A 27,147-nucleotide genomic window follows, 5' to 3' on the forward strand; every position below is an offset into this window, starting at 1 on the left:
TGGTAACTAAGATTTGCGCCAGCGAGAAATCGCCCATCTACAATTCACAATTTTATCCACAAAATTAGTTGGACCCTGCTCTAGGTCCCCGTCCCAGCCTGATGCGATGACGCCCATTAAACCCTCCTTACCAACCCAACGCCGATCAAAAATAAAACTCCTATGCCCCTGCGGCTTCTTCGTACCTATGCTAACTATAAGATGCTCATGGTCAGAAGCGATCATTTGCAAATATTCTCTAACTGTGTCGGAAAACAATTCATGCCAATCCTCATTACCTAAAGCCCTATCCAACCGACATCTGACCGGTTTTTATCCCACCAAGATAAACAATCACCTAGATAGGAGAATTCAAAAAAACCACAATCCTGAATCATTTCGTTAAAAGAAAGAAACGAAGAAGCATGTCGTAGCTTTCCTCGTCTTTTTCATGATTTCCCGTCAATTCATTAAAATCACCGACAACAAACCAAGGAGGGGATCGAGAAGAACCAATCCTTAATAAGCATTCCCAAACCAAATCACGGTTCTTTGGAACTGGGTCACCATATATAAATGTTAAATGGATTGTACGTCCTTTAAAAACCGCTTCGACATCAACTAACCTTTTTGACTCAAATAAAATAGAGACATGCAAATAGATTTGGAGTTCATTGTTAAAAAAGACTGACTAATTGGTTTTTAGCCATTGTAGGGTGATAATCATTTTTAACTCCTACTTAATCCTTCAAATGTAGTTTGGTTTCACACCAAACCATTTTCAGCTTTCGGACAAACAATTAATCTTTTGCAAACCAGAAAACATATCTAAACTCTACATTTTTGAAAAAGATTTGGTCTTAATGTTGGCTTTTATTCTCTTTATTTTTAATATCCCACCCTTGTTCTGTTTTTTCTTTTGCTGTTCTGTTGCTATGGTCGAGAGTCTAATTGGCACAGGAAGAGCTTTGTGAGCAGTTTTGGAGCTAAAAGATTGTGGCTCTGTCACCATGTTGGATATAAATTCAGCATGCTTTGGTAACTGCAAATCTTCTATCGTGCGAACTGCTAGTATGTGTGAATAAACAAGAAAGAAGTTTGAAAGTAGGTAAACTTTGTATTGAATCAAACTTAGCTTTTGCTTATACAAGGTGTTGATACTTATACTACCTAAAGAACATTCTAGGTCCTTGATACAATGTAGGATCTTGTGACATCTGTCAATTATCTAGCCACTTGCTTCTATGGGACCAAAACGGTTTTGATAGTACCATGTTCAGAGAATCCGCAGGTTTGATCAGTTGTTCCTTTTGTGTAACCTGCACATTTGTCTTCTTGTGTAGCAGAGAAGGTTGCAGTGACTTATCGCACTCTTGAGGGGTTTTGAACCGTTGACCTTTGTGTGAGACTTGGGTCGTTTCTTGTTCTTGGACCTGAGCTTGTTGTTGGGCTTGTGGCTTGACATTAACATCCCCCCGCAAACTGAGTGTGGGGGAAGACGCACATTCAGTTTGTGTCGTAAGCGCTGAAAGGATGGTCGTGGAAGGGACTTGGTGATGATATCAGCAAGTTGCAGTTTGGCTGGAATGTGTTGAACCTCAAGGAGACCAAGTGCAACTTGTTCACGGACATAATGATAGTCAACATCAAAGTGTTTGGAATGGTTGTGAAGAACAGGATTTGCAGACAAGTGGACTGCAGAAAGATTATCACAATGGAGAAGAGCAGCATACGATTGAGAGATACCAAGATCACGTAGAACCGAAGCAGTCCAGGTGAGTTCAGAAGCAGTGGAAGCGAGAGACGATACTCAGCTTCGGTGGAGGACCGAGACACTGTAGGTTGACGCTTTGCAGACCAGGACACAATATTAGTGCCCAATAAAACACAGAGCCCATAAGTAGATCGACGAGTATCCTTACACCCCGCATAGTCACTATCATTGTAGGAAACAAGATGTAGAGGACTGTTCTTGTAGAGATGCAAACCCATTTTCGAAGTGCCACAGAGATAGCGAAGAATCCGTTTGAGGAGACTAAAATCTGACTCAGTGGGAGAGTGCATTCGTTGACAAATGAAGTTGACAGCAAACTGAATATCAGGACGAGTAATGGTCAAGTATTGAAGCTTCCCAGCAAGACTTCTGAAGAAAGAGGGCTCAAAAAAGGCTTAGTATCCTTGAAAACATGATCAAGACCGTTGAGGCAGAGGAGTGTGAACAGAGTTACATGTTGACATATGCGCATGGTGAAGGATCTCTTCTGTATATTTTTCCTGATGAAGAAACAAGCCAAGAGGAAGAGCTTGTGCTTGAATACCCAAGAAATATTGAATATTCCCTAGTCTTTCATTGCAAACCGTGAACTAAGCTCAGCAATCAAGGACTTAAATAGTGTAGAATTCGAACCAGTCAACAGTATGTCGTCCACATACAGTAAGAGAACCAGCGTGTCGCCATTCCGACGATAAGTGAACAAAGAGGGATCGCTTTGCTGCACACAAATCCAAATTCCAGGAAATAGTTGCTGAACTTGTCGAACCAGGCCCTGGGAGCCTGTTTTAATCCGTAAAGAGCCTTTCTTAGCGAGCATACATGAGTCGGTTTATAAACATCTTCAAATCCTGGAGGTTGTATCATATATACATTTTCTTGTAAGTCGCCATGTAGAAATGCATTTTTCACATCCAACTGAGTGATATCCCAACTCTTTGATGTGGCAACAGAGAGAACAATTCGAATGTTAGAAGTCCTCACAACACGACTATAGGTCTCAGTAAAATCCACAGCAGCTTCTTGGTTAAAGCCTTTGGCCACAGGACGAGCTTTCAGCTTGTTGACAGTGCCATCAGCATTTAGCTTAACAGTAAAGACCCAGCGACAACCCAATATATTCATTGCTGCAGTCGGAGGAATAAGATCCCAAGTGTGGTTCTCATATATGGAGTTGAGTTCATCTAACATAGCCTGCCTCCAACCAGGGTGTTTTAACGCTTCCGCAACGGTTTGGGGAAGAGACGGGATAGTTTTGCTGGCCACAAGAGCATACCGTGGGTTTGGACAGTGAATACCGGCTTTAGACCTCGTTATCATAGGATGAGCAGACTGAACAGAATCAGTAGTGTCAGGAGCAGAGACGTGATCCGGAGATGCAAGAGCATCATTAGTCACAGTAGACTGATCCGACGAGGGAACCTCACCTGGGGACAGCAAAACATCCGGCTCAGAACTGTGAGATGGAGTAGCATAACAGGGAGCATCTTGAGGATATTCCATAACATATTCAAGCCACTATGAATCCTGATGAGAATTCGTAATGTGTGATGAAAGACTCGGCAGAACACGGGGCGGAATGGACGAATCAGCAGCTTGCCAAGCTCCAAGAGTGCCAGTCTTGTGTTGTGTCACCAATCCCCTGTATCGGTCTGTAAAGGGGAAGCAATTCTCATCAAAAATAACATGGCGGCTGATATAAACACGACCTGTAGGAGGATAGAGACACCTATACCCTTTATATTGTGCATTGTAACCAAGGAAGACACACTGGAGCGATCTTGGCTCAAACTTGTGTTGAGTAAATGAGCGCAGACATGGATAACACGCAGAGCCAAACACACGAAGAAAAGAGTAATCAGGTTTTTGTTTAAGCAAGAGTTCATGAGGACTTTGCGGACCGAGGGATGGAGAGGGAAGCAAGTTGCTGATGAAATTAGCCGAATAAAAAGCTTCAACCCAAAACTTGAGTGGAGTTTTACTCTGAAACAGCATAGACAAACCAAGCTCAGCGAGATGTCTATGTTTCCTTTCAGCCATCATATTTTGCTCAGGAGTCGATGGACAAGAGAGCAAGTGTTGGATTCCATGATCTTGTAGATGAGTTTTGAACCGAGTACTAATAAACTCACCACCACCATCACTTTGAAAAATCTTTATCTTTCTACCCAACTGATTTTCAATTTGCTTTTGAAACCCAATAAAGACATCACAAAAATCAGATTTGGACTTGAGAGGGAACATCCAAGAGTAACGAGAAAACTCATCCAAAATAACTGCATAATATTTGAAATCTTGAACAGATACAACTGGTGATGGACCCCATAGATCACAGTGTAATCGATCAAGTGGTTCCTTAACAAACGAACTAGAAGAAGAAAAAGGAAGCTTAGTGCTCTTTCCCATTTGGCAAGGTTCACAAACGGAAGTAGTGCTGCTCTTATTAACGGTAATTGCCTTGCTAGATTGTAAGAGTTGAAGAATCTGAAAATTTGCATGTCCCAAACGTTGATGCCACACCATATCACTAGCTGCAACCTGACGATTTGAGTAGAAAGCTGCAAATTCCACATTCTTCAACACATAAAGCCCTTCACGACAAGGTCCTTTTGTCACAACCCTCTGAGTTAGTAAATCAATAATATATACACAATTAGAATCAAAGAAAACTCCACATGGATAGTCATCACACAACTTGGATACCGATAACAGAGATTTCTCCATGGTTGGACAAACAAGGACATCATAAAGAGGAATACTACATGATGGGGTTGTGAGTGATGTAGAACCAACATGTGTGATGGGTTGGAAAGTCCCATCAGCCACCATGACATTCTCAGGGCCATTGTATGGCATCGTAGTTTGAAGAGATTCAGCAGCAGTCGTGATATGAGCCGTAGCACCAGAATCAGTAACCCATTCTTTACCACTCGGGTCTGCAAGACGAAGGGCAGCAAGAGCTTGGGGAACCTCATCACTCTAATATGAGTTGTCGAACCGATTCCAGCATTTAAGAGCAACGTGACCTGTACGGCCACAAATCTGGCAAACAGGACGAGGTGAAGAATTACCAGAGTGGTTCCAGCCAGAGGAGCTTACTTGCTGAGAAAAGCCTCTGCCACGAGTAGAATATCCTCCGCGGCCACGACCAGAGCCACGACCCCTCTGTCCTGACCCGGAATATCCCACGCGTTGAGTGTGAAAGGCTAGATGAGGTGAAACATCGGAGGGAGACTCATACGATTGAAGCTTTGAATCATAGCTAGGGATCTCCAAAACGACATCGTTAAACGTCGGGGCCGGAGTGCGAGACATAGAACTTTGGAGAACTATTGTTATTGGGTTGTATTCACGGCCCAACACATTGAGAAAGGTGAAAATCTTCATATTTTCGTCCACCAGTTTACCAATCGAACTCAGGTTATCGCAAACAACTCGAAACTCGCGACAATAATTGGTAAAGGTTTTACCTTTGATGTTCAGAAGTTGGAGTCGACGACGGAGTTCAAACTCGCGAGCAACGGAGCTCTTGTTGCATTTCCCGGCAAGAGACATCCAGACATCTTATAATGTGGCGAGAGCGTGAACCAGACAGAGAACTTCCTCGGTGAGAGTACCAAAGATCCATGACTTGATTAGCTCATCCGTACAGATCCAGGATTCATATGCCGGATTTGGAGTTTCAACAGCTTGATTGGTTGTGTTGGTAACTACAACAGCCGATGGTTTCGGGATTGACCCATTGACAAACCCCAGAAGCTTCTGACACCGAAGCAACGATTCAAATTGGGTTTTCCACAGAAGATAATTACTATCACTCAATTTAATGGTAACTGAGCTTGCAACATGAAGAGTAGAAGGAAATGGGTAGGAGCCAAGATTCTCTGCCATGACAGCACCGGTTAAGGTTTGAAAAGCTCTGATATTATGTGAATAAACAAGAAAGAAGTTTGAAAGTAGGTAAACTTTGTATTGAATCAAACTTAGCTTTTGCTTATACAAGGTGTTGATACTTATACTATGTAAAGAACATTCTAGGTCCTTGATAGGATCTTGTGACATCTGTCAATCATCTAGCCACTTGCTTCAATGGGACCAAAACGGTTTGATAGTACCATGTTCAGAGAATCTGCAGGTTTGATCAGTTGTTCCTTTTGTGTAACCTGCACATTTGTCTTCTTTTGTTGCAGAGAAGGTTGCAGTGACCTGTCGCACTCTTGAGGGGTTTTGAACCGTTGACCTTTGTGTGAGACTTGGGCCGTTTCTTGTTGTTGGACCTGAGCTTGTTGTTGGGCTTGTGGCTTGACATTAACAGTATGTGAATATGACCTACATGGAAACATAGAGAATAGAAACAGCACAAGACAAAGAAAAAAACCATATACACAAATCTAGTTATCCGCATGCAGCACACGGTTTATATATAAGAAAAAACCACTCTCATCATTGCTATTCCCATGAAGGCAATTCTCTGATTTTTCTATGATGGCAAACCAATAAAATTACATAGAAACAATGTTTTCTTAAAAAAAAACATTTATAAAAAGAGTGAACTTCTATTAATTACTTGACAGGGATTCAGTAGAAAGAACTTAAAAGTGGAGGCAAGACGCATACCAAGTGAGGACCCGGTGGATTGCTGCTTACATTTGCTTCTTCTACGTTTGGCAACCCGAGTTGAGGAGGACGGACATAACCCGCTACTAACGGGACACACAGTATCGAGATTACTACTCTTGAACCTGTAATATTGTTAATTTCCAGACGACAAAAGAAATAACATATCATCACTTGGATGCAAATTGTGTTTCTTGCAATTACACAAACAAGAAGAAGAAAATATTACTTACCTTGCTCCTCTGAGAGAGAGAGACATGGCCTCTTTTCCTACCAGCGATCATCCAATTCTCCGAATTTGCATTGACTTCATCCTTGTGTAAATAAAACAACAACAGTTGATCCAAACGGAGAGTTTGGTAAATTAGAAACTGATAGTGATTAATGGTGATAGCAATCAAAACTCTTTACGAAAAAGTGATATCTTGTTTAAATAGAAAGCTGCTCGATCTTGACATCACTTACATGTTGTTATTGTTCTACGGCTTCACTTTCTTTGAGATATTTAAGCCTTTCCCTCTCCACTGCATGGTGATAAGTTTCCCGACCCTAAGCCCATGAGAAGAAAGTGGGAGGAATCCAACTGTGAGGCAAGAATCAAGCACTGGACGTTGCAAAGTGTTGTGAATTTGGATGAACAGAAACAAAATAAGAAAGACTTTGAAAAGAAAAACATAGTGTTCTTGAGGCGAATACCCTTTGTCTAGGGTTTATATTATTAATCTGATGAACAACCTTACAAACCCATAGTCTCCTTATATAGGCCCCAAAAAACCCGATACAATAGGAAATAAAAGATCTTGTTAATCTTCTAGAATCTATTACACCGTACAGGCGGCTGCCTACACCCCCAAAACCCTTACCCTAAGTTGCCTTGAGTCGGTCTCTACAAAAGCCCAATAAAAGCCCAGTAAAAGTCTTGTACGTCTTACACAGTCTTTTACATCTTTGTAGACGTCTTCAGAGATTTCAAGTCACTTTAACAACAAACTCCACCTTGACGACGAAATCTCATTGACTTCAACTTCAAATCCTTGTTAGCTTTTGGGGGAACCATTTTTCTTCATCTAGCAATGAAAGACCTGGAGCAAATCCAAGCAGTGCTTAAACTTCTCCATGGTGACTGGCTTGGTCAACATATCAGCTGCATTCTCAGACGTGTGCACCTTCTGCAGTAAAATCACACCAGAAACTGATAACTCTCTGATCTTGTGATATCTTACCTCAATGTGCTTTGTCCTACCATGATACACTTGATTCTTTGCCAGATATAAAGTACTCTGGCTATCATAGTGTAGCTGAACTCCACCTTGCTCAACACCCAATTCCATTACAAGTCCTCTAACCCATAATGCCTCCTTAGCTGCCTCTCCCATTGCCATGTACTCGGCTTCAGTGGTTGACATTGCAACTACAGACTGCAACACAGACCTCCAACTTATAGGTGCTCCAGCAAGAGTAAATACATACCCGGTTGTAGACCTCATGTTATGAAGATCACCTGCATAATTTGAATCAACGAAACCCACGACTTCTGCCTTGCACTCATGTCCTCCAAACATGAGACCACGATCTGTAGTACCCTTCAAATACCTGAGAATCCATTTCACTGCATTCCAGTGCTCCCTCCCAGGTTTAGACATGTACTTACTGACTTGACTAACAGCTTGAGCCAAATCTGGTCTTGTGCAAACCATCGCATACATCAGACAACCAACTGCACTAGCATAAGGAACTTGTGCCGTGTTTCTGATCTCCTCATCAGAAATAGGGCACTGGCGTGCTGAGAGCTTGAAGTGATTCGTCAGAGGATTAGACACAGGTTTTGCATTCTTCATGTCAAACCTTTCAAGTATCTTCTCTATGTAGCTTATTTGAGATAACCACAATCTCTGAGAACTCCTATCCCTGCGAATCTCCATCCCAAGAATCTTCTTTGCAGCACCAAGATCCTTCATCTCAAAATCTTCTCCCAATAGCCCATTCAACTCAACAATATCATCCATATTGCTTCCAGCAATGAGCATATCATCAACATACAACAGCAGAAATATGCGAGAATTGTTACCAACGTTCTTCATATAAACACAGCAGTCATACTCACATCTCTGGTACTCTATCTGCAACATGTAAGTATCAAAATGTTTGTACCACTGTCTAGGAGCCTGCTTCAGCCCGTATAAAGATCTTTTCAGTCTGCATACAACCTTCTCCTCTCCAGACTTGACAAACCCTTCAGGTTGCTCCATATAGATCTCTTCCTCCAAATTCCCATGGAGAAACGCTGTCTTCACATCCATCTGCTCAAGATGCAAATCCCAGCAAGCTACCTGTCCCAACACAACACGGATGGACGTGTGTCGAACTACAAGGGAGAAAATCTCGTCATAATCAACCTCTGCCCTCTGTGAGCACCCTTTCGCTACTAGTCTCGCCTTGAAAGTCACAACTTCCTTCTCAGAGACTCCTGCTTTCCTCTTGAAGACCCACTTGCAACCAATTGCTTTCTTCCCCTTTGAAAGTGTTGTAAGCTCCCATGTCTGATTCTTGTTCAGACTAACTGTCTCCTCTGTCATAGCAGCAATCCATTCTTCCTTTTTAGGACTGTTAATAGCTTCACGAAAACTTGATGGATCATCTGTACCAATCATCAGAGCATAGCTAGCCATATCTTCATACCCATATCTGACATGTGCCTTCACTACACGCTTTTCCTTGGTTGCAGCCAAACTCCCCTCTGTACGTATCTGATTACCCTTCTTCCCCACCTTAGGAGACTGCTCCACCTCAGGGGTTTGCTCATCTGCTTCCACTGCTGGTCTAGCTTCACTAGACTCCTCTTCATCCTCCGCTATATCTGAACAAGTATCAGCCTCAATGGTTACAGGAACTCGTTCTGAACTCGCCTGCAGCAGCATGTACTGCTCATCAAACACCACATCTCGGCTGATCACTCTTTTCTTAACCTCAGGATCCCATAACTTGAAACCTTTCACGCCTTTCTCAAAACCCAGAAAAATGCACTTCTTGGACTTAGAATCCAGCTTTGATCTTTCATCGTTGGGAACTAACACATAAGCTGGACATCCAAAGATTCTCAAGATTGATAGATCAATGTCTACCCCAGTCTAGACTTCTTCAGCAACCTTTCCTTCTAAAGAAACCCTTGGCGATCTATTGATGAGGTAGACCGCCATGTATACTGCTTCAGCCCAGAAGATCTTCGGGAGTCCTGCATTCAACCGCAAACACCTTGCTTTCTCTGCAATAGAACGATTCATCCTTTCACTTACACCGTTCAGTTGTGGTGTTTTCCGCACTGTAAAGTGCCTCTGAATACCCTGCTCCTCACACAGCTTTTGAAACTATCCATTAGTATACTCTGTACCATTATCAGACCTCAGATACTTCATCTTCCTCCCTGTTTGGTTTTCCACTTCAGCCTTCCAAATCTTAAATTTCTCAAAAACTTCAGATTTCTGCTTCATGAAGTAAACCCAAACCTTCTTAGAAAAATCATCTATAAAGATGACATAGTATTTGCTTCCTCCTAATGAATGTTCTTGTGTAGCCTCCACACATCAGAATGCACATAGTCTAAAAGACTATTTGTGGTGTGTAGACCTGTCTTGAAAGATGCCTTGGACTGCTTCCCCATCACGCAGAACCTACAAAACTCCATCTTACAATTCTTCAAACTATCCAGAAGACCCCTCTTGTGAAGTTCAGACAAACCATGCTCTCCAATATGCCCCAACTGCATATGCCATAGAGCTGTGTGATTGCTTGTAGTCACTGCAAGCAAATCGAACTCGACCTTCACTGCGTCTTCTGCATGAACCACGTTCACAGAATTAGATGAACCTCCCGTCTTGTTCTGCTCCTTGTTCAGAGGACAATCTCTCTTATAGTGTCCTGGTTTCTGACACTTATAACAGATTATCTTCTTCATCTTGCCATCTCTCTGCTTTCCATTGTTCTTCTGTACTCCGCTACCTTGACTTATACTCACATATAGTCCATCACCTTGAGGGTTGTCACTGCTACCACCACCATGCTGTTGGCGTCGGTTATGATGCCCAAGCAGCGAGTCTGTAGCCGACTGCAGACTTATCGTCTCTTTTTCAACCAATAGTGCAGTCACCAACGACTCATATACAGGATTCGAAGAACACAACAACAGCATGGCCTTATCCTCGTCCTCAACTGTAACACCCACACACCCTAGATCTCCAGTGATCTGGTTGAATTGGTTAATATGCTGGACCAGATTTGCTCCTTCAGCCATCTTAAACCAATACAGCCTCTATTTCAGGTACAACTTGCTAGATGGGGACTTCGACATTTATATCTTTTCTAGCTTATCCCAGATCTCTTTTGAAGATCTGAGCTCTAGAACCTGATGCACGACTTCATCTCCAAGACATGTTCGTATCATTGAACCCGCCTTCTCCCTCATCTTATCCTAGTCATCCTGCGAGATCGCTTCTGGCTTTGTGTCTAACAAAGCTTTCTTCACCCCTTGTTGATTCAGCATGTCCTTCACCCGGGTCCGCCAGAGACAGAAGTTTTCTGTTCCATTGAAACATGGAACCTCAAACTTCACAGAACTCATCATTGAACCTGGCGCTTTGATACCAGTTGTTGTGAATTCGGATGATCAGAAACAGAATAAGAAAGACTTTGAAAAGAAAAACAGAGTGTTCTTGAGGCGAATACCCTTTGTCTAGGGTTTATATTATTAATCTGATGAACAACCTTACAAACCCCTAGTCTCCTTATATAGGCTCCAAAAAACCCGATACAATAGGAAATAAAAGATCTTGTGAATCTTCTAGAATCTATTACACCGTACAGGCGGCTGCGCCGCCTACACCCCCAAAACCCTAACCCTAAGTTGCTTTGAGTCGGTCTCTACAAAAGCCTAGTAAAAGCCTTGTACGTCTTACACAGTCTTTTACATCTTTGTAGACGTCTTCAGAGATTTCAAGTCACTTTAACAACACAAAGCAATAGCACTCTTGAACACGAAATCTCTCCCTTCAGTATCAGTTCCATAGTGATCTGCATCCACTAGCTTGTGTGCCCCAGCTGCTCTATCCCAATGGATTCCCTATTTGATATTCAGAATGCTCTCAGGTAGCTGCAAATCTTTCCCTTTTGTCGTATAAACAATTAGTTAGTTTGCAATCAATAAAACTGATTATATTTCTCTGTTTTCATATGCAAATCTCACTGTCTGAATGGTTATAGCTCACAGAAATAAGATCTGTGCAAAGTTGATAAGCTTACAGAAACGATTTATGGAAGAAGAGAAGATGACAAAGAGTTCAGGGGTTTGACATGTTTTATTAAGTGGATCGTCCTAAGTCCTTATCGAATTCTCTTGCCAAAATCTGTATTAAAATACGTTATGTTTAGAAATCATAAATAGCTACAAATGGCGTTATTAGTTTAAGTGTGTTTGACCAAAGTAAGATATAAACTACAAACCTCAGTCATATTATAATAGGAAACTTATAGCTCAATCATATCTCTATATAAGAGAATGCATATAGTATCATTATGATCATTATGATCGTGAGAGTCTAATTCATAATCACATCTTGTGTTCTTTACCTCTCATCATTCTATTTCATTCTAGCTTGGGCAATCTTAGCACCAGCTTTTGAAGAGAATGGGTATCTTCTCAAGCTTTGAACAAACGAATGGATCCACATAAGTTTTTAGAGAGAGGCAAGAAAGAGAGAGAGAGTAATCGTATACAATACATATGTGGATTTTAAGGATGTATATTATTATTTGAATTATAATTATTAATATACAATACTTTATCACGTACCAACTGTTATTGTTATACAGTTCAATTGTAAGAGTCTAAATCTTTTTAAGTGTCAGCGAACCACATACAGTATATCCCTTGCATACAAATTATTCAATACACTGCAATCCTAACCTCAAAATCAATAAAACAACACGTTTTAATTAATCGGAGCTATACGAAAAATATACTCCTTGAAGTTTTTTTGTTTTATAATATAAAATATTTTCAAATTTTTATGCTATTTTTATATTAATTTAATATTTTATATTATAAAATCTTATTTATAATTGGTTGAATTTTTTTTTAAAATGATCATTTTTTAATCTACTTACTTTCAATTAAATATCTTATATTTTGAAAGTGAGAAAGTATCATTTATTAACTGTAGCTAGGCACACTATGTTCTCGTTATTTTTAGTGTACGTAACTCGATTTACATGTATCTTTCTTATCAGAAGTTTACTTAAAATAATCTACAAAATTATAAGAATAGCTCTCCTCTCATAAAATTGAAAAACAGAGAGCATCCTGGGAACAGAACCACCTTCATTTGATCCTTCCAAGTTCCATGTACAACGACGACTTGGAGGTGACATATACACCCTAAGACTAACAGATGTATGTAGCTAGTCATACAGATCATGGACATAAGAACAAAAATCAAACCAAGTGTTTCAAACTAAGTTAGTCGCATTAACTGAGTCGGTGAAGTTGTTAATTAAGAGTTTGTTTTTTCTTTTATTTTTAAGCTTATCTGCATGCAGACTTGTATATACACTACACAAGTAACACAACCATGTAACATATATCTTTTGATCTATTCATGCTTGCTTGTATGCGTTTTTATACTTACTAGTGTCAGATATATATCACAAACGCAATCACTAGAGTATTTTGTTTCTTCTTTCTTGGAGTGTTTTTCTTACCATGCATGCATGAATGATGATGATCTTCTATTTGGCATTAGATCTCTCACACTTTTATATTGTCAAATTGCATTCCCAGGCTGGTAACTTGTAGAACAGCTGATTCAACAGCAGCATTACTTGCTTCTTTTGAAACAGAACCAGTTTCATTTGATCCTTCCTTGGAGATGAATATACACACTATAACACTAACAGATGTTCGCAACTAGCTAGTCATACAGATAGACATAAGAAGAAAAAAATTCAAACTAAGTTAGTTGCATTAGCAGAGTCGATCGGTGAAGTTGATAAGAGCTTGTTTTCTCTGTTTAAAGCTTATTCAGACATGTATATAAACAATGTAACATATCATTTTATTACAATATATGTAACTTCAGCGAGTCAATACACGACTTTTAAAGTGAAGAGACAAATTCAATATTATGAATCTTAGAAAGTTTGAAAACTTGAACACCAAAAACGACATACATCAAATTAGCTATGATCTGTTACACCAACTACTCGAAAGACAAGCTTTTAACTGTGGATTCATGACTCCGACTCAATTCCAAAGTGCTAGACTGACTATTTTTTGTGGTGGAATATGATAAGGGGCCACAGAAAGTATAATTTACACCTCTAATCGTTGGTTACTAACATCAGTAAAATCTAGAAATTAAGCCTACAGAAATGAGTTATGGAGAACAAATCAAGAGTTGAGGAGTTTGAAATGAATGATTGCTGCTAACTGGATTTAAACATAATGTAGTTGGAAGAGAAATGATATCACAGCACTTATCATCAATGTTACAGAGATTGGATGCTTGAAAGAGAAAAGACTACAGACTCAGATTCAGATTTAAACTACTAGCTAGACTATTTTTTGTGGTGGAATATAGTAAGGCGCCTCGGGCGTACAATTTCGACTAGTGATGTAAGAATGATTAACAGTGCCAGATGCGCTTTCGTCGACATCCAAGACGTTGACGATGTTAGAGCCCATTCCAGGAAAGGAGCTAGCAGGGACACAAAAAGGTTCAGACTTTGAGATGAAAATAGAGAGGTCTCCAATGTCTTGAGTGTAAACTGCGTTGCCTTTTTCGTCAAGCTTGAACACCATTAGACCTTTCGTTTGCATTTTCACGGTACCACTGGCGGTGGCCTTCCTGTACAACTTAACTAAGAACGCTTCACCGGTAGATCCTGACTCCACCAAGTGTTCGCTCGTGCAACACGAATGCAAAAGCTCTCGTTTGGTCTTGGTCAGCTCAGGGAGGTTATGAAATCGTAACCTCTGTAACTTTGGTTTGTTCTTGTGTGTGCGAGGGTCCCATGATGCGATGATATGGCCTCCAGATCCGGTAATGCGAAACGTATCATCTTTCTTGGAATACATAACTCGGGAGAAGAAGAAGCAGGTGTGTGGGATTCTAATGTTGGTCCACCCGGAGTTACTTTGAGCGGGTCTACAGAAGCTGAGCTGAGGTCCCAAGAACTTGACAGCCACGACACAATCTTCGTCCTCAGGAGAAGGTGTAGACATTGACACGTTGGTGACGATTTGGGTTTGACAACGAGGCAGAGTTACAAGAGGAGGCAGGGGAATGCGTTTCGGGGCTGTATCCGATGCAAAAGGGTTAAGATCATCTTGGAGACGAACCACGCCGTCCTTCAGAGTAGCTACCCAGCCATTGGATGATCCTATCGTTCCCAATTCCCCCATCAACTCCATAGGCACCTTCTTTTCCAAATGAGTGCAGACACGGTCATTAGCATTACTAATGGTGAGTTTTCCGAGATCCGCTCCACAAGGATAAGCGTTGACGATGGAACAAGGAGGGGTTTGCAGCAAAGAAGATGAGAAGCCATTAGAGAGAAGCAGAGGAGAGGATCTTACTAACGAAGGTTTCCCAAGGCAGAGCTTGGACAGCCGGGTGAGAAGCAGAGCCATTAATAAGATGTTCTTAGTGAAGAAGAGCAAGAGAGTTAAAAACAAAACCCTAATATTCATTATTTTGCACCAAAAGCCCTCCATTAATACAATGAATGCCCTTGCCCACCAAGTTTTAGACTTTAAGTCACACAATCTTTTTGGATATTTTGGTGGAGTAAAAATGGAACCTAACAGCAAAACTTTTTGGAAGAAGGATTAATACATTTGTAGTTTATTATTGGTACACGTTGTTCACTTGTGTGTTTAGTGATTTTACTCAGTGTAGTCGGTTTAGAGTTAGTCTTGGTCTGCGAGAATTAACGAACCATAAGTCGGAAGTAAAACCTTAGCAAAAAAGTTGGTTCGTTCGATTTGGTTTATTCACAAACCCAAATAGGGATATCAGAAAGTAAAACCGGTTTTTATTTTCTTTTTTGGGAACATTGAAAATAAAATAGCACAAGACAAGACTTAACCAAATCTTAGTCCTTGCAAATAATAAATAGCTGTAAATGGCACTATTAGTTAAGTGTGTTCGACCAAAACTAATACAAAGCAAAATATCTCAGTCATATTGACCCTTCTTAAGAAAATAAAAGTGGCTAATATAAATCTTACTGATCCAATTCAAATTCTTTAACTTACTCAACAGTTACGAATTTATTTGTAGAGTAAAATTGAAACAAAACTTACTAAAGCTTTAACTCACTTTCTTTATTTCTCTTTTTTCTACTCAATTTACCTTTAGTTTTGATCCTATAATTAAGTTTCTGTATTGCTCATTCTTTGCTTCTAATTCTTTTATTTGAACAGGCTTTTATACTTCTGATCATCAGGACTTTTGATTTACTTTGGAAGGTCCAAATGTTTGACCAAATAGTAGTGTGAGTATCAGTAAAGGGACTCTATATTTTAATCAGCAATACTTCCGCTTTGACCCTATAAATTAAGTTTCTGTGTTGTTCACTAATTCTTTAATTACACTAGAGCATTCTGCAAACAGAACCACTTTCATTTGATCCTTCCATGGCGGACGACGACTTTGGAGATGACATATACATGAGAACAAACATATCATTAGCAGAGTTATAGATGGACATAAGAACAAAAATCAAACTAAGTTAGTTGTATTAGCAGAGTCGATAGGTGAAGTTGATAAGAGCTTGTTTTCTGTGTTTAAAGCTTATATGTAGACATGTATATAAACAATGTAACATATCATTTTATTACGATATGTAACTTCAGCGAGCCAATACCAACAAAACGACTTTTAAAGTGAAGGGGCAAATTCAATATTATGAATTTCAGAAAGTTCAAAACTGGAACAACAAAAGCCACATACATAGATTTAGCTATGATCTGTTACACCAACTACTCGTGAAGATAAGCTTTTAATTGTGGATTCAGGACTCAATTCTCAAAGTAGTAGCTAGCTAGACTATATTTTGAGGTGGAATATGATAAGGGGCCACAGACGTATAATTTACACTTCTGATGGAAGATGAAGAATAATGAAGATTGACAATGGCCCTTTCGTCGACATCCAAGAGTTCGATGCTGTTAGGGCACATGCCCGGAAAGGAACTAGCAGGGACACAAAAAGGTTCACACTTTGAGATGAAAATGCAGAGACCTCCTATGTCTTGAGTGTAAATAGCGTTTCCTTCTTCGTCAAGCTTGAACACCATTAGAGCTCTCGTTTTCATTTTCACCCTACCATTGGCGGTGGCCTTCCTGTACAACTTAACCAAGAACGTTTCACCAGTGGATCGTGACTCCACCAAGTGTTCGCTCGTGCAACACGAATGCAAGCGCTCCTGCTTGCTCCTGGTCAGCTCGGGAAGGTTTTGAAAATGCAACCTCTGAATCTTTGGTTTGTTCGTGTGTTTACCGAGATCCCATGATCCAATCAGGTGTCCTCCAGAACCGAGTAGGCAAAACATCTCATCTCTCTTGGAAAACATGACACGGGAGGGGAAGAAGCAGGGGTTTTCGATTCTAACGTTGGTCCAATCAGATTTACTTTGAGCGGGTCTGCAAAAGCTGAGTTGAGGTCCCAAGAACTTGACAGCCACAACACAGTCTTCATCCTCGGGAGAAGGTGAGGACATGGCTACGTTGGTTACAACTTGGGTTTGGCAACCAGGCCGAGTCACAAGAGGAGGCAGGGGAATGCGTTTAGGATTTATATCCGATGCAAACGGGTTTAAATCATCTTGTAGACGCACCACGCCGTCCTTAAAGGTAGCTACCCAGCCATTAGATGCCCCTATTGTTACAGTTGCATCATTCTCCTCCACTAGCTCCGTAGGCACCTTCTTTTCCAAATCAACGCTGCACAATCCATTAGCATTACAAATCACGAGATTTTTAAGACCCTCTCCACAATAACCAGCGGTGATGATGGTACAAGGTGGCGTTTGCCGCAAGGAAGTTGAGAAACCATTAGACAGAATCAGAAGAGAGTATCTTATCAACCCAGGTTTCCCACGGCAGAGCTTCGGTAGCCGGCTAAGAAGAAGAGACATTATGAAAAACCCTAATTTTAAAATTTGGTACTCTTCCCCACCTAAACAAACCCTACATTAGTTAATACAGAGGAAATGGCCTTGCCCACCAAGTTTTTTGATATTGTGGAGTATTGAAACAAATCTACTTGAATTACCTTAAGTATATACTGTACATAAAAGGTTTATTACCACGTCAGCCAAATTCAGGTTTAAGTAAATGTTTTTTTTGTACTGCCTAAAATAACTTATCTCATGCGTCTATCTACCACTGGTCTCACTTATTTTATCTTGTGAAATTGGTCCTCTTCGCCACACTTACGCTAAAAGAAACATGAAAATAAATACGTACTACCCTATTTTAATTTATGCTTTTGGACGAAATGTACAAAGAAAATCAAAGTGCTCCTGTTGTGATGGTGGCTAAGTACAATATAGAACACTGTCGGATCATCTCCTTTTATAGGCAAATTGTCTTTAACTGCAAATCTTCTATTGTGCAAACTGCTAGTAATGTGAATAGGAAACATTGAGAATAATAACAGCACGAGACAAAAAAAAATCCATATACACATGGACATGGATGCCCGAATATTTTAAATACTAAATGCCTTGTTGATCAAAATATAAGCAAAACTCAGTAATCCGCATGCAGTGTACACGGTTTAAATATAAGAAAAAACCACTCTTATCATTGCTATTCCCATGAACTCAATTCTCTGATACTTATATGATCGCAAACCAATAAAATTACATAGAAACAATGTTTTCTTAAAAAAAACATTTATAAAAAGAGCGAGCTTCTATTAATTACTTGACAGGGATGCAGTAGGAAGAACTTAGAAGTGGAGGCAAGACGCATACCAAGTGAGGACCCGGTGGATTGCTGCTTACATTTGCTTCTTCTACGTTTGGCAACCCGAGTTGAGGAGGACGGACATAACCCGCTACTAACGGGACACACAGTATCGAGATTACTACTCTTGAACCTGTAATATTGTTACCAGACGACAAAAGAAGTAACATATCATCACTTGGATGCAAAGTGTTTCTTGCACTAAATCAAGTAAGAAGAAGAAATTATTACTTACCTTGCTCCTCTGAGAGAGAGACATGGCCTCTCTTCCTACCAGCGATCATCCAGTTCTCCGAATTTGCATTGACTTCATACAACACCTCATCCTTGTGTAAATATAACAACAATAGTTGATGAACATGCCGATATTTTAAAGAAAAAGAGCTAACGATTTAAAGGGAAATTCTGGTGAATTAGAAAATGATAGTGATTGATGGTGAGAGCAATCAAAACTCTTACGAAAAAGTAATATTTTATTTAAATAGGAAGCTATATCAGCTAATTCGATCTGGATATCACTTACATGTTCTTGTTCTACGGCTTCACTTTCTTTGAGATCTTTAAGCCTTTCCACTCTCCACTGCATTGTGATAAGTTTCCCGACCCTAAGCCCATCAGAAGAAAGTGGAAGGAATCCAACTGTGAGGCAAGGATCAAGCACTGGACGTTGCAAAACAATAGCACTCTTGAACACCAAATCTCTCCCTTCAGTATCAGTTCCAGAGTTATCTGCATCCACTGGCTTGTGTGCCCCAGCTGCTCTATCTCCATGGATTCCATATTTGATATTCAGAATGCTCTCTGGTAGTTGCAAATCCTTCCCTTCTGTCGTATACACAATTAGTTAGTTTGCAGTTAATAAAACTGATTATATTCCTCTGTTTTCATATGCAAATCCCACTGTATGGTTATAGCCACACATAAAAGGCAATCACCCAAATACTAGCATAATTCGATATAAAGCATCCTGATTGTAGGCTCACTATTAAGTGGTTCTTCCTAAGCCCTTATCGAATTCTCTTGCCAAATCTCTATTAGAATACTTTTTGTTCAGAAATCATAAATAGCTGCAAATGGCGTTATTAGCTTAAGTGTGTCTGACCAAAAGTAAGATATAATGTAAAAATCTCAGTCATATTGACCGTTCTTCAGAAGGATATGAATACCTGATGACATAGTCTTGTCTAGGCATAAACTGAACACGACTGCTGCTCTAGATCCTGGAGACACAACAAGCGGAAAAAACGTTGAAGTCGGTCTTCCATCATTTTGTCCATGAACAAATCCATCTTGAAGATCAAGCCAAGCATCAAGAACTATCAAGTTCGCCTTGACTAGGGAGTGTAACATGACCTGTAGATAGAAATTACTTCATTGATAATCTTGGGTGGACGTGAATAAGATTGAGGGAACTGAGAGGTTAAGGATAAGACTTCTAAATTTTGAAAGAGCTATAGTTGGCTACCTGCAAGACCAAAGTACCATCATTGCATTTGTTTGCCACCCTTGTGGTCACATCAAATGGGTCGGTGAAATGTGCAGCTATGGTTCTACTCACTCACATAAGAAAATCAGTAGAAAGTATGATGAGAAAAAGAATGATTCAGTCATGTCAAATCTCTGATGCAAACAATGATCAAGATTTGCCACACCAAGGAAGAAATACCTCTCAAATATCTGGTTATGATGAACCCCAAACTCAAGTTTCAAAGCTACAGTTCTCATTCCCTCTAAAATATCTTGTTTCAGCGGATTGACTACACAAAAGAAATATGATCATTGGTCAGAGGATGTGACACAAATATGTAATTATCAGAAAATCATTTTTTACTGCAAACCTGAAGATGACCCTCTAGCAAGCTTCTCACTCAATGCACGAACAGGGACCCATAGAATAGAACTCACATTGCTTGCCCAATCTGAAAACACTATTTTACCATCGCAAAGATTAAGCACCTCTGAATCCCGTATCGGAGGGACAGGACTATCTTCTACAAAAACATCAGGTTTTGATGCACTAGCATCACAATCTGTGTCCATGTAACTCTCCATCTCAATGCCATACGAGTCCTCAATCTTTAGCCCTGGACCAGTATCAATGTGCAAGATGGCGCCTTTAAGTGAGTAAGCAATTGGACGTACTATGATACCAATCCATTGGGCTTCATTTATTAGCAGCGCAGAAGATACAGCTGCAGCAAGATCGACCAGAGCTCTTGGTTTGGAAACCTAAAGAACAAGAATTCTATCGTATCAACAAAGGAAACAAGTGTCCATAAGAGTATCACTACTCATGCATGTAATTAATGCTTCTTGTCGCTCCAGAAGCAGTAACTAATATCTTAAAATTGGGAGATCGTGTACCTTCAGGATAGGTCTGGTTGGCTTTTCATAACTCATGAAGTCATCACTATCTGCGGGACCACCCTTTGAAAAGCTGTGAGACCTGAATCTCAAGCGCCCAATCTGGCCAGTGACGACTCCCAAGACATAGGAACCAGGTTTTTGTGGAGGCAAAGCAAAAGTGATAGTATTCCTTCCGGGCTTTAGCACAGTTGCAGCGGAACTCTTTAAAGCCTGAAACCCAGTCCATATACAAAGTTCTTAAGAATGAGAAATTTGATAGAGGAAAAGAACGAGAAATTCATGTCTAATGGAGGCAAACCTGGCCGCCTTCGTCAGTGTTGTTGGTGGCTACCAAAGTAAGACTAAGCGAATCAAGGGTGATATCATCAGGAAAGCCACTCCATACAGTAACAGATAGATTCCCAGGGTCTCCATCACACAGCTGAAGTGGAGGGCCAGTGTTTCCAGAAAACGTGATCAACGATGACACATCTAAGGGAACTGGGTTCTTCATTTCACTGTGTGCAAGAGTAAGAACCTCGGACTGAAAAGCTTGCCGCTCCTTGGACGAGAATAAACCTTTATCCAACGAAAGTAGTCTAACACAAGATGACATGTACCCAGCTTGATCGTTAAGAATCTTTTGACACTCAGCTAAATTAGGTAAGACTTCTGCCAGTAAATCTTGCCATCCTTCACCCGCATAAAGGGCACAAACTTTTTCATAAGAGTTTGCAGCCAAATCATACTTTCCGTGCTTGAAGCAGACAGCTGCAATTTCCCCATCAAGAACGACTCCATGTCTCTTCCACCAAGAACGGTGATAGTTTTCGGCAGCACCTTTAGTTAGGTTAAGATATTTATTCTGCCACAACAAAACTTATACATGAGAAGCTAGAAGAAAGAGCAGCATAAATATCAGAAGCTTCCCTGCCCTCATGTAAATGGTATTAGCATGCTACCTCAAAATCCTGAATAGATGACAATGTCTTCAACAAATCATTATCTGAAATGGTAAGTCGCAGAGCGTGCTCAGCTGCAACAAAAATTTCAGCAAGCCGCATAGGCCTATCTAGGGGACTCTCAAAGTTTCCAGGTGAAGAATTTGTTCTCGACATAGAAGCTGCTTGTACTTTAAGAGATGAAGGTGTTCTCGGAGATGCTTCTAAACCTGATCTGTCGGAATATATAAACATATCATTTTAGTTCCTCAAAGAATAACAAAAGGTGATGATTTGCAATACTTCCTGGAAACTTTGAAGATATATGAGATTTAAGTGTTAAAACACTTGAAAGTACGAACGGCTAAAGAACAGAATTTTATAAATTTCATTACCCTTCGGTAAAACTTGGGCGCCCATCAAATATTTCAGGAATATTTCCAGTAGAAAGAGAAGCCCTTCTTCTGTTAGCCACACGTAAAAGGACAGATGGTTCAAGAGGTAAAGCTTTCTGTTGAATACCAAAGTGCTTGGTCCTTAAAGTTGCTTGGAGAATAGTCTGTACCAAAACAAGGAGATAAGTATTCTAAAAAAATTAACAGATGGTAAATATAGTTACACAGACCTAGATCTCACATATACAACATTTACACACAATACCCTGGTAAAGAAAATTATGCCAGTGTCCACAAGAGGTCATGCAAGTACAATTTAGCACCAATGTAAAACATGAGATTGGCTACAATACGAATGTTATCAAATAGATAACACATCACGCGGCATATGTAGATTATACCTTTTCTTTTTCAAGCACCTCAGAGGAAGCATCTTGTGGAAGAGATGGCCAGACTGCCGGCTTTGGCCAAGGCAGCATACTGAGACAAGCACTGCCCATAAAAATGTGTTGGAGTTACTACTTAACATCATCAGCATAGCCTAATCCCAAAGAGAAAGAAAAATCGACACGCTTTTTGAGCAAACAAAGAAATGCTCTGTTTTTTTAAAGTGAGACATATACTTCCTCACAAATTAGGTAATCCTTTCTCAACGGGAAGTCACTGGAGAATTAATTCTTCTATTTAACAAGTAAATGCACATGCTATAACAAAAATAGACCCGTACCTGTTCAGTGGACTCTTTTCTATGTCTGTTCCATATCCTATCAGATATCCAAGTCTCATGAACTACCATGATCAGAAAGGTATCAGCACTCAAATATAATTTTCATATTAGATTTTATATGCAACCAACAAAACAACTGTTTATGTGCTTGGACATAAAGAAACTAGTATGACATCACATAAGACAATTAGCTAACTGTGACATAGACAAATGGAATATCACTTCAACAGAAATTGAAAGAGGATGTCAGATGGGAAGAGAAACAAGGGGTTTATTCATTATACAAATTTTAAAAGCAAGCAGATTTCTACCTTAACCCGTGAAAGTGAATAGAGATCACCCTGAAGACGGTAGAATTCCTTCTCTATATCAGGTGCAACCACTCCATCATGGTGATGAGAAGCAGTTGCTTCAATCAGCGCTAAACATGCAGTAATTACCCAAACTTCCCGCATACAGAAGGGCAGTACACTCTACAAAAGTGAAAAAAGAAGAGAGAAAACAAGGTCGGTCAAATCAACAAATCAGAAGTATGATAATAAGCGTGTTTTTTAGTTACAGTATAGGCTACCTCGTGGAGGGTTAAGGCCTTTGCAAAACTAATAACAAAAGAGTATCCCCTCGATGCAACTTCAAAAGGACGATTCAATTTGAACAACAGCTGCAAAGAAACACAAAGGGGTAAGCTAATGAAAAAATTGTTAAAGTAAAGCTACAATTGTGAAAGCAGAAAAGGACACTCAATATGATGGCTCTCGTGTTCACCAACCCTAGATTGACAGGCAAAGAGATACTGTCTAAACTCGAATTCTCTAAAAGAATCATCTTGCACAATCTGTGTCAATGGTTTGCTTCCTGGTTTCAACAGCGCAGCTTGGTCATCTTCACTGTCGAATCCTCCAAAATCCCTCTGTTTCCCAGGCATATTCACTGCATTGAAGGTAATGCATGATAGATTATTTGTTAAGAAAAAATATCGGAAAAAGTAATCAGTTTGTTGGATGAATGTTGTTCCCAAATGCTTTAAAAGATAAAGATACATGTCAGGTTTGTCAAGAACTAAGAATATAAAACTACATATAATCTATCTTCCTGCTACTAACTTAACAAATGCAAAATAATATATATACCAAATAGACAAAAACATCGATTTTTTATTGCCACGGATCTGCAAGAGAAGGATACAAAGGTAGGAAAAAAACCTGTTTCCAAATAGCAGAGCTCTAGTTCATCATATTCACGTAATGCATCCTCATGAAGATGAGCCATCTCAAATATGAAAGCCAAACTTTCCTGAGATAGCATAGAACAGTAAGACCTTTAAGAAAAACATTGTGACCTTTAAGAAACTGAGAGAAGTTTCATCTCAAATGTGACTGCAAGGACCAAAGGTGATTTCTAGGTTTAACAGATGGGAATTCTTCTCATACTTCTATGGAAACAACAAAAGGGGGACGTAAATCTCCATCATGGACTTACTTAAAACAGTATAAAATCTAACTACAAAATGGAAGAAACAGGATTTTAAACCATTTTGTTCATCTACATAGAAGCCACATTTCACTTTCCTTTCAGAAATTGAGAAGAGAGCTAACCTTCAAGATGAAAAAGTTACAAAAGTTCCATATTGGCATAAACCGCTGCTCACTGAGCTTGCGTATCTCATCCTCGTAGAATTGTGCGCGCCTATCCAAGGTATTCCTGATGCACTCGGTAATCTTTAATTCCAGATCCTCCCAAAAGTTTCCGTCAGGGCCATGTACATCCAGCTTACAGCACCTTAAAAGCATTGCAGAAATTATCATATGAAGACTATGTATGGCATCCATAATTAATTAAAACTGATTAAACTAATCTACTTTTATCAGAACTATAGTAGGAGCAATCAAGTCTCATTAGGAATCTGGCACGGTGTTTTTTTTGTTCTTGCCTACTTGTATCGAAGCAAAAAAAGCATAAAACACAGTCTAATCTACATTGCTTACCTTTCTCTCTTTTTTGAACTGAACTCAACTTCAAGCTTCGCATATACTTTCTTGACAGACTTAGTTGCTTGATCATTACTTGGATGAGCTTTAGATACAAATACAATAAACCATTCCCTCTCATCATTTTGAACAATTAATTTTAGACGTGGTTTGAGAATGTTTTTAAACTCATCAAGATCCTGCAAGGTCAAAAGTATGCTTAGGAAAGCTAGAAGACCAAAATTGTCGAACCACACAAGTGATAAATCTAACCTAGTCCAGAAACCATATACTATACAAACGGTGCCTGCTCTCTAGACATAGGTTCTTATCTCTTATAGCAAAGGAAAGTAGAAACGAATATCATCTTTGCTTCATATTCTGGCAAGTGACTACTCTCCACTTCCAAGAATGATACAGAGAAACGAGGTAAACAAGATATCAACAAGACAAGTACCTCACACGTCACAAGAACTATAGTTGCATATGGTTCTCGAAACCAGAACAAATATTGCTCCTGCGGGAATCGACTACGAAGTCTCGCGTCTGTAGTTAATATGAATTCAACCGGCAAGTTCTCAATAAAAACCGGATTTCGAGTCTTGTTTGTCAAGAACGCTCTTTTTAATGGCTGATGTTCTTCAAATAAACCTTTCACTGTAGGCCACAGATCAGACACATCTTCCACTGTAAAAGAAAATGCAAGCAAATACTATTACAACGAGTAAGATCACTGGCAAAGGGAACAACAAGAAAGAGAAGACATCTTAACACTAACGAACAAGTAGAGTTAAAGGTCAGAACAATATAAATCCTCATGATCAGTTCTCTCTCTTTCCAATTTCAGAGAAATTCAGGAAAGGGTGCTCATTTCTAAGCACTTTTTAGCTTCATATGAGTATACTCAGACCAACCATTTACAAGTTATTGAGTAAATATAATCACAAGTCCACAATTCAAATAATTTAATCATATGAGGGTATATCTTCAACAACGGTACTACAAGCTTCCCTTCTAACTCTCTATAGTATAGAGAAGCTCAAGAAGACTTCAAAATGAAGCAATTAACAACCAACAATATCAAATTGTGAATACAGTACTTCATCGGATTCAGATTCATATCACCTGATTTGATCCTTCAACTACATTGAGAAACTTTCCACTAATATCTAACCAAGACATCGCAAAAATGTGGCAAAAATTAAAGAAAGAAAGATGCGAAGTAAGATCCTAATCGAATGTAGTAAACGTATAGATTTGAAGAAATTGGGGAGAATTGAATTCTACCGGCGGCGACGAGACGATCGGAGGAATTCTTAATCGTCTGGAACTGAGCCAAGTAGTTCGCCATCTGAGTTACCGATCTAGACGGAACATATGAGACTTCAAGCTGCAGACGATGGTACTGAGTCTTATGATAAGGAGGAGGAGGATGATGAAGATTGAAGCGGAGAATCAGGTTATGCCGGTGGTACAATAACTTCCGGTGGTAAGTTCGTCGTATTCGGTAAGTGCCGGCGACGGAGATCTGGTGGTGAAAAGGAGGCGACGGGATTCAGATCTTAAAACATCTCCGATGTATTAAAATTTGAACTACTTAAATCTGAGTCACTGATCTTAGAACGTACTAGTCCTCGATCTAGGCACGACCAAAATCTAATCTTAACCGGTTCATTTATAAACCATAACCGGATTATAATCGGTTCAAAACCGTAACTATTAACCGTAAAAATAGATTAATTACGGTTAAGAATATACTACTAATCATAATCGTCAATATACGGTTAACTGCACAGTTAAACGTACGGTTAAACCTTTTAAAATTTTAATTATTTTATTTAAAAAAATACTATCTTAAATGGTTAATGTGTCCGCTACTAAATCTAATCCACTTTATTACTCATTTTCCATTAATCAAATCAGTTTGATTTTAATTTAACTTTTTGTAAGCTCATGAGTCATGACCATTAATTTTTTTCTTTTTTTTTTGTGTAAGTTTGTTTTAATTAATAAAATTCATGATTGTTTAGTTAATATATTATTTTCCAAAAATACCACCAAAGTAACACTAAATTTCAACATTTAAAAAATTAAATCCTAAATACTAAACCTTATCTTTTAATAACTAAACTATAAAAAAAACTAAAATATGTAATCCAAACCTAAAGCAATCATTTGTGTTGTAGTATTTAAAAGAAAAAGAAGTTAATATTATTCTGAAAAAGGTTTAAAAATGTGATATTTTGTGAATTTACACAGTTACTGATAGTTGCCGATAAAAGAAACAAAAAACAAAATAAAAATATATATATATATATATTAAAGAAATCGAGAAAACACGGATTTACGAATTTAATTTTCTTGTGCTTTAATTCCATG

General features: G+C 39.3%; 3 protein-coding genes across 6 annotated transcripts; all 3 read right to left on the reverse strand.

The window, feature by feature from the left end:
* Nucleotides 1-13,807: 13,807 nt before the first annotated feature.
* Nucleotides 13,808-15,056, reverse strand: LOC109127580 (uncharacterized). Its single transcript, XM_087471893.1, has one exon. It carries the CDS (start codon nucleotides 15,045-15,047, stop codon nucleotides 13,968-13,970), a length of 1,080 nt encoding a protein of 359 aa, XP_087328019.1. The 5' UTR covers nucleotides 15,048-15,056; the 3' UTR covers nucleotides 13,808-13,967.
* Nucleotides 15,057-16,462: 1,406 nt separating this feature from the next.
* LOC104728882 (uncharacterized) lies at nucleotides 16,463-17,557 on the reverse strand. The gene has a single exon (XM_010447806.1). The coding sequence runs from the start codon at nucleotides 17,555-17,557 to the stop codon at nucleotides 16,463-16,465; it is 1,095 nt and encodes a 364-aa protein (XP_010446108.1).
* Nucleotides 17,558-18,206: 649 nt separating this feature from the next.
* LOC104725961 (trafficking protein particle complex II-specific subunit 130 homolog) lies at nucleotides 18,207-26,458 on the reverse strand. 4 transcript variants are annotated; one of them, XM_087471894.1, is made up of 21 exons: nucleotides 26,056-26,458; nucleotides 25,226-25,455; nucleotides 24,787-24,968; nucleotides 24,397-24,580; nucleotides 24,004-24,094; nucleotides 23,571-23,731; nucleotides 23,373-23,462; nucleotides 23,113-23,274; nucleotides 22,802-22,863; nucleotides 22,476-22,566; nucleotides 22,075-22,238; nucleotides 21,701-21,914; nucleotides 21,058-21,603; nucleotides 20,757-20,969; nucleotides 20,231-20,621; nucleotides 20,059-20,149; nucleotides 19,858-19,942; nucleotides 19,559-19,745; nucleotides 18,916-19,217; nucleotides 18,628-18,718; nucleotides 18,207-18,525 (listed from the first exon to the last, which is right to left on the reverse strand). In XM_087471894.1, the coding sequence occupies exons 1-21, from the start codon at nucleotides 26,117-26,119 to the stop codon at nucleotides 18,347-18,349; spliced, it is 3,780 nt and encodes a 1,259-aa protein (XP_087328020.1). In that variant the 5' UTR covers nucleotides 26,120-26,458; the 3' UTR covers nucleotides 18,207-18,346. The 4 variants fall into 4 exon arrangements, with proteins under 4 accessions (XP_087328020.1, XP_087328022.1, XP_087328023.1 ...); XM_087471896.1 differs by having other exon boundaries at nucleotides 21,701-21,909; nucleotides 26,056-26,436; XM_087471897.1 differs by lacking the exon at nucleotides 22,802-22,863 and having other exon boundaries at nucleotides 21,701-21,909; nucleotides 26,056-26,415.
* Nucleotides 26,459-27,147: the final 689 nt, after the last annotated feature.

The sequence above is a fragment of the Camelina sativa genome, chromosome 11 (genome assembly GCF_030686135.1).
Source record: "Camelina sativa cultivar CO46 ecotype springtype chromosome 11, ASM3068613v1".
In the NCBI taxonomy this organism is placed as follows: domain Eukaryota; kingdom Viridiplantae; phylum Streptophyta; class Magnoliopsida; order Brassicales; family Brassicaceae; genus Camelina; species Camelina sativa.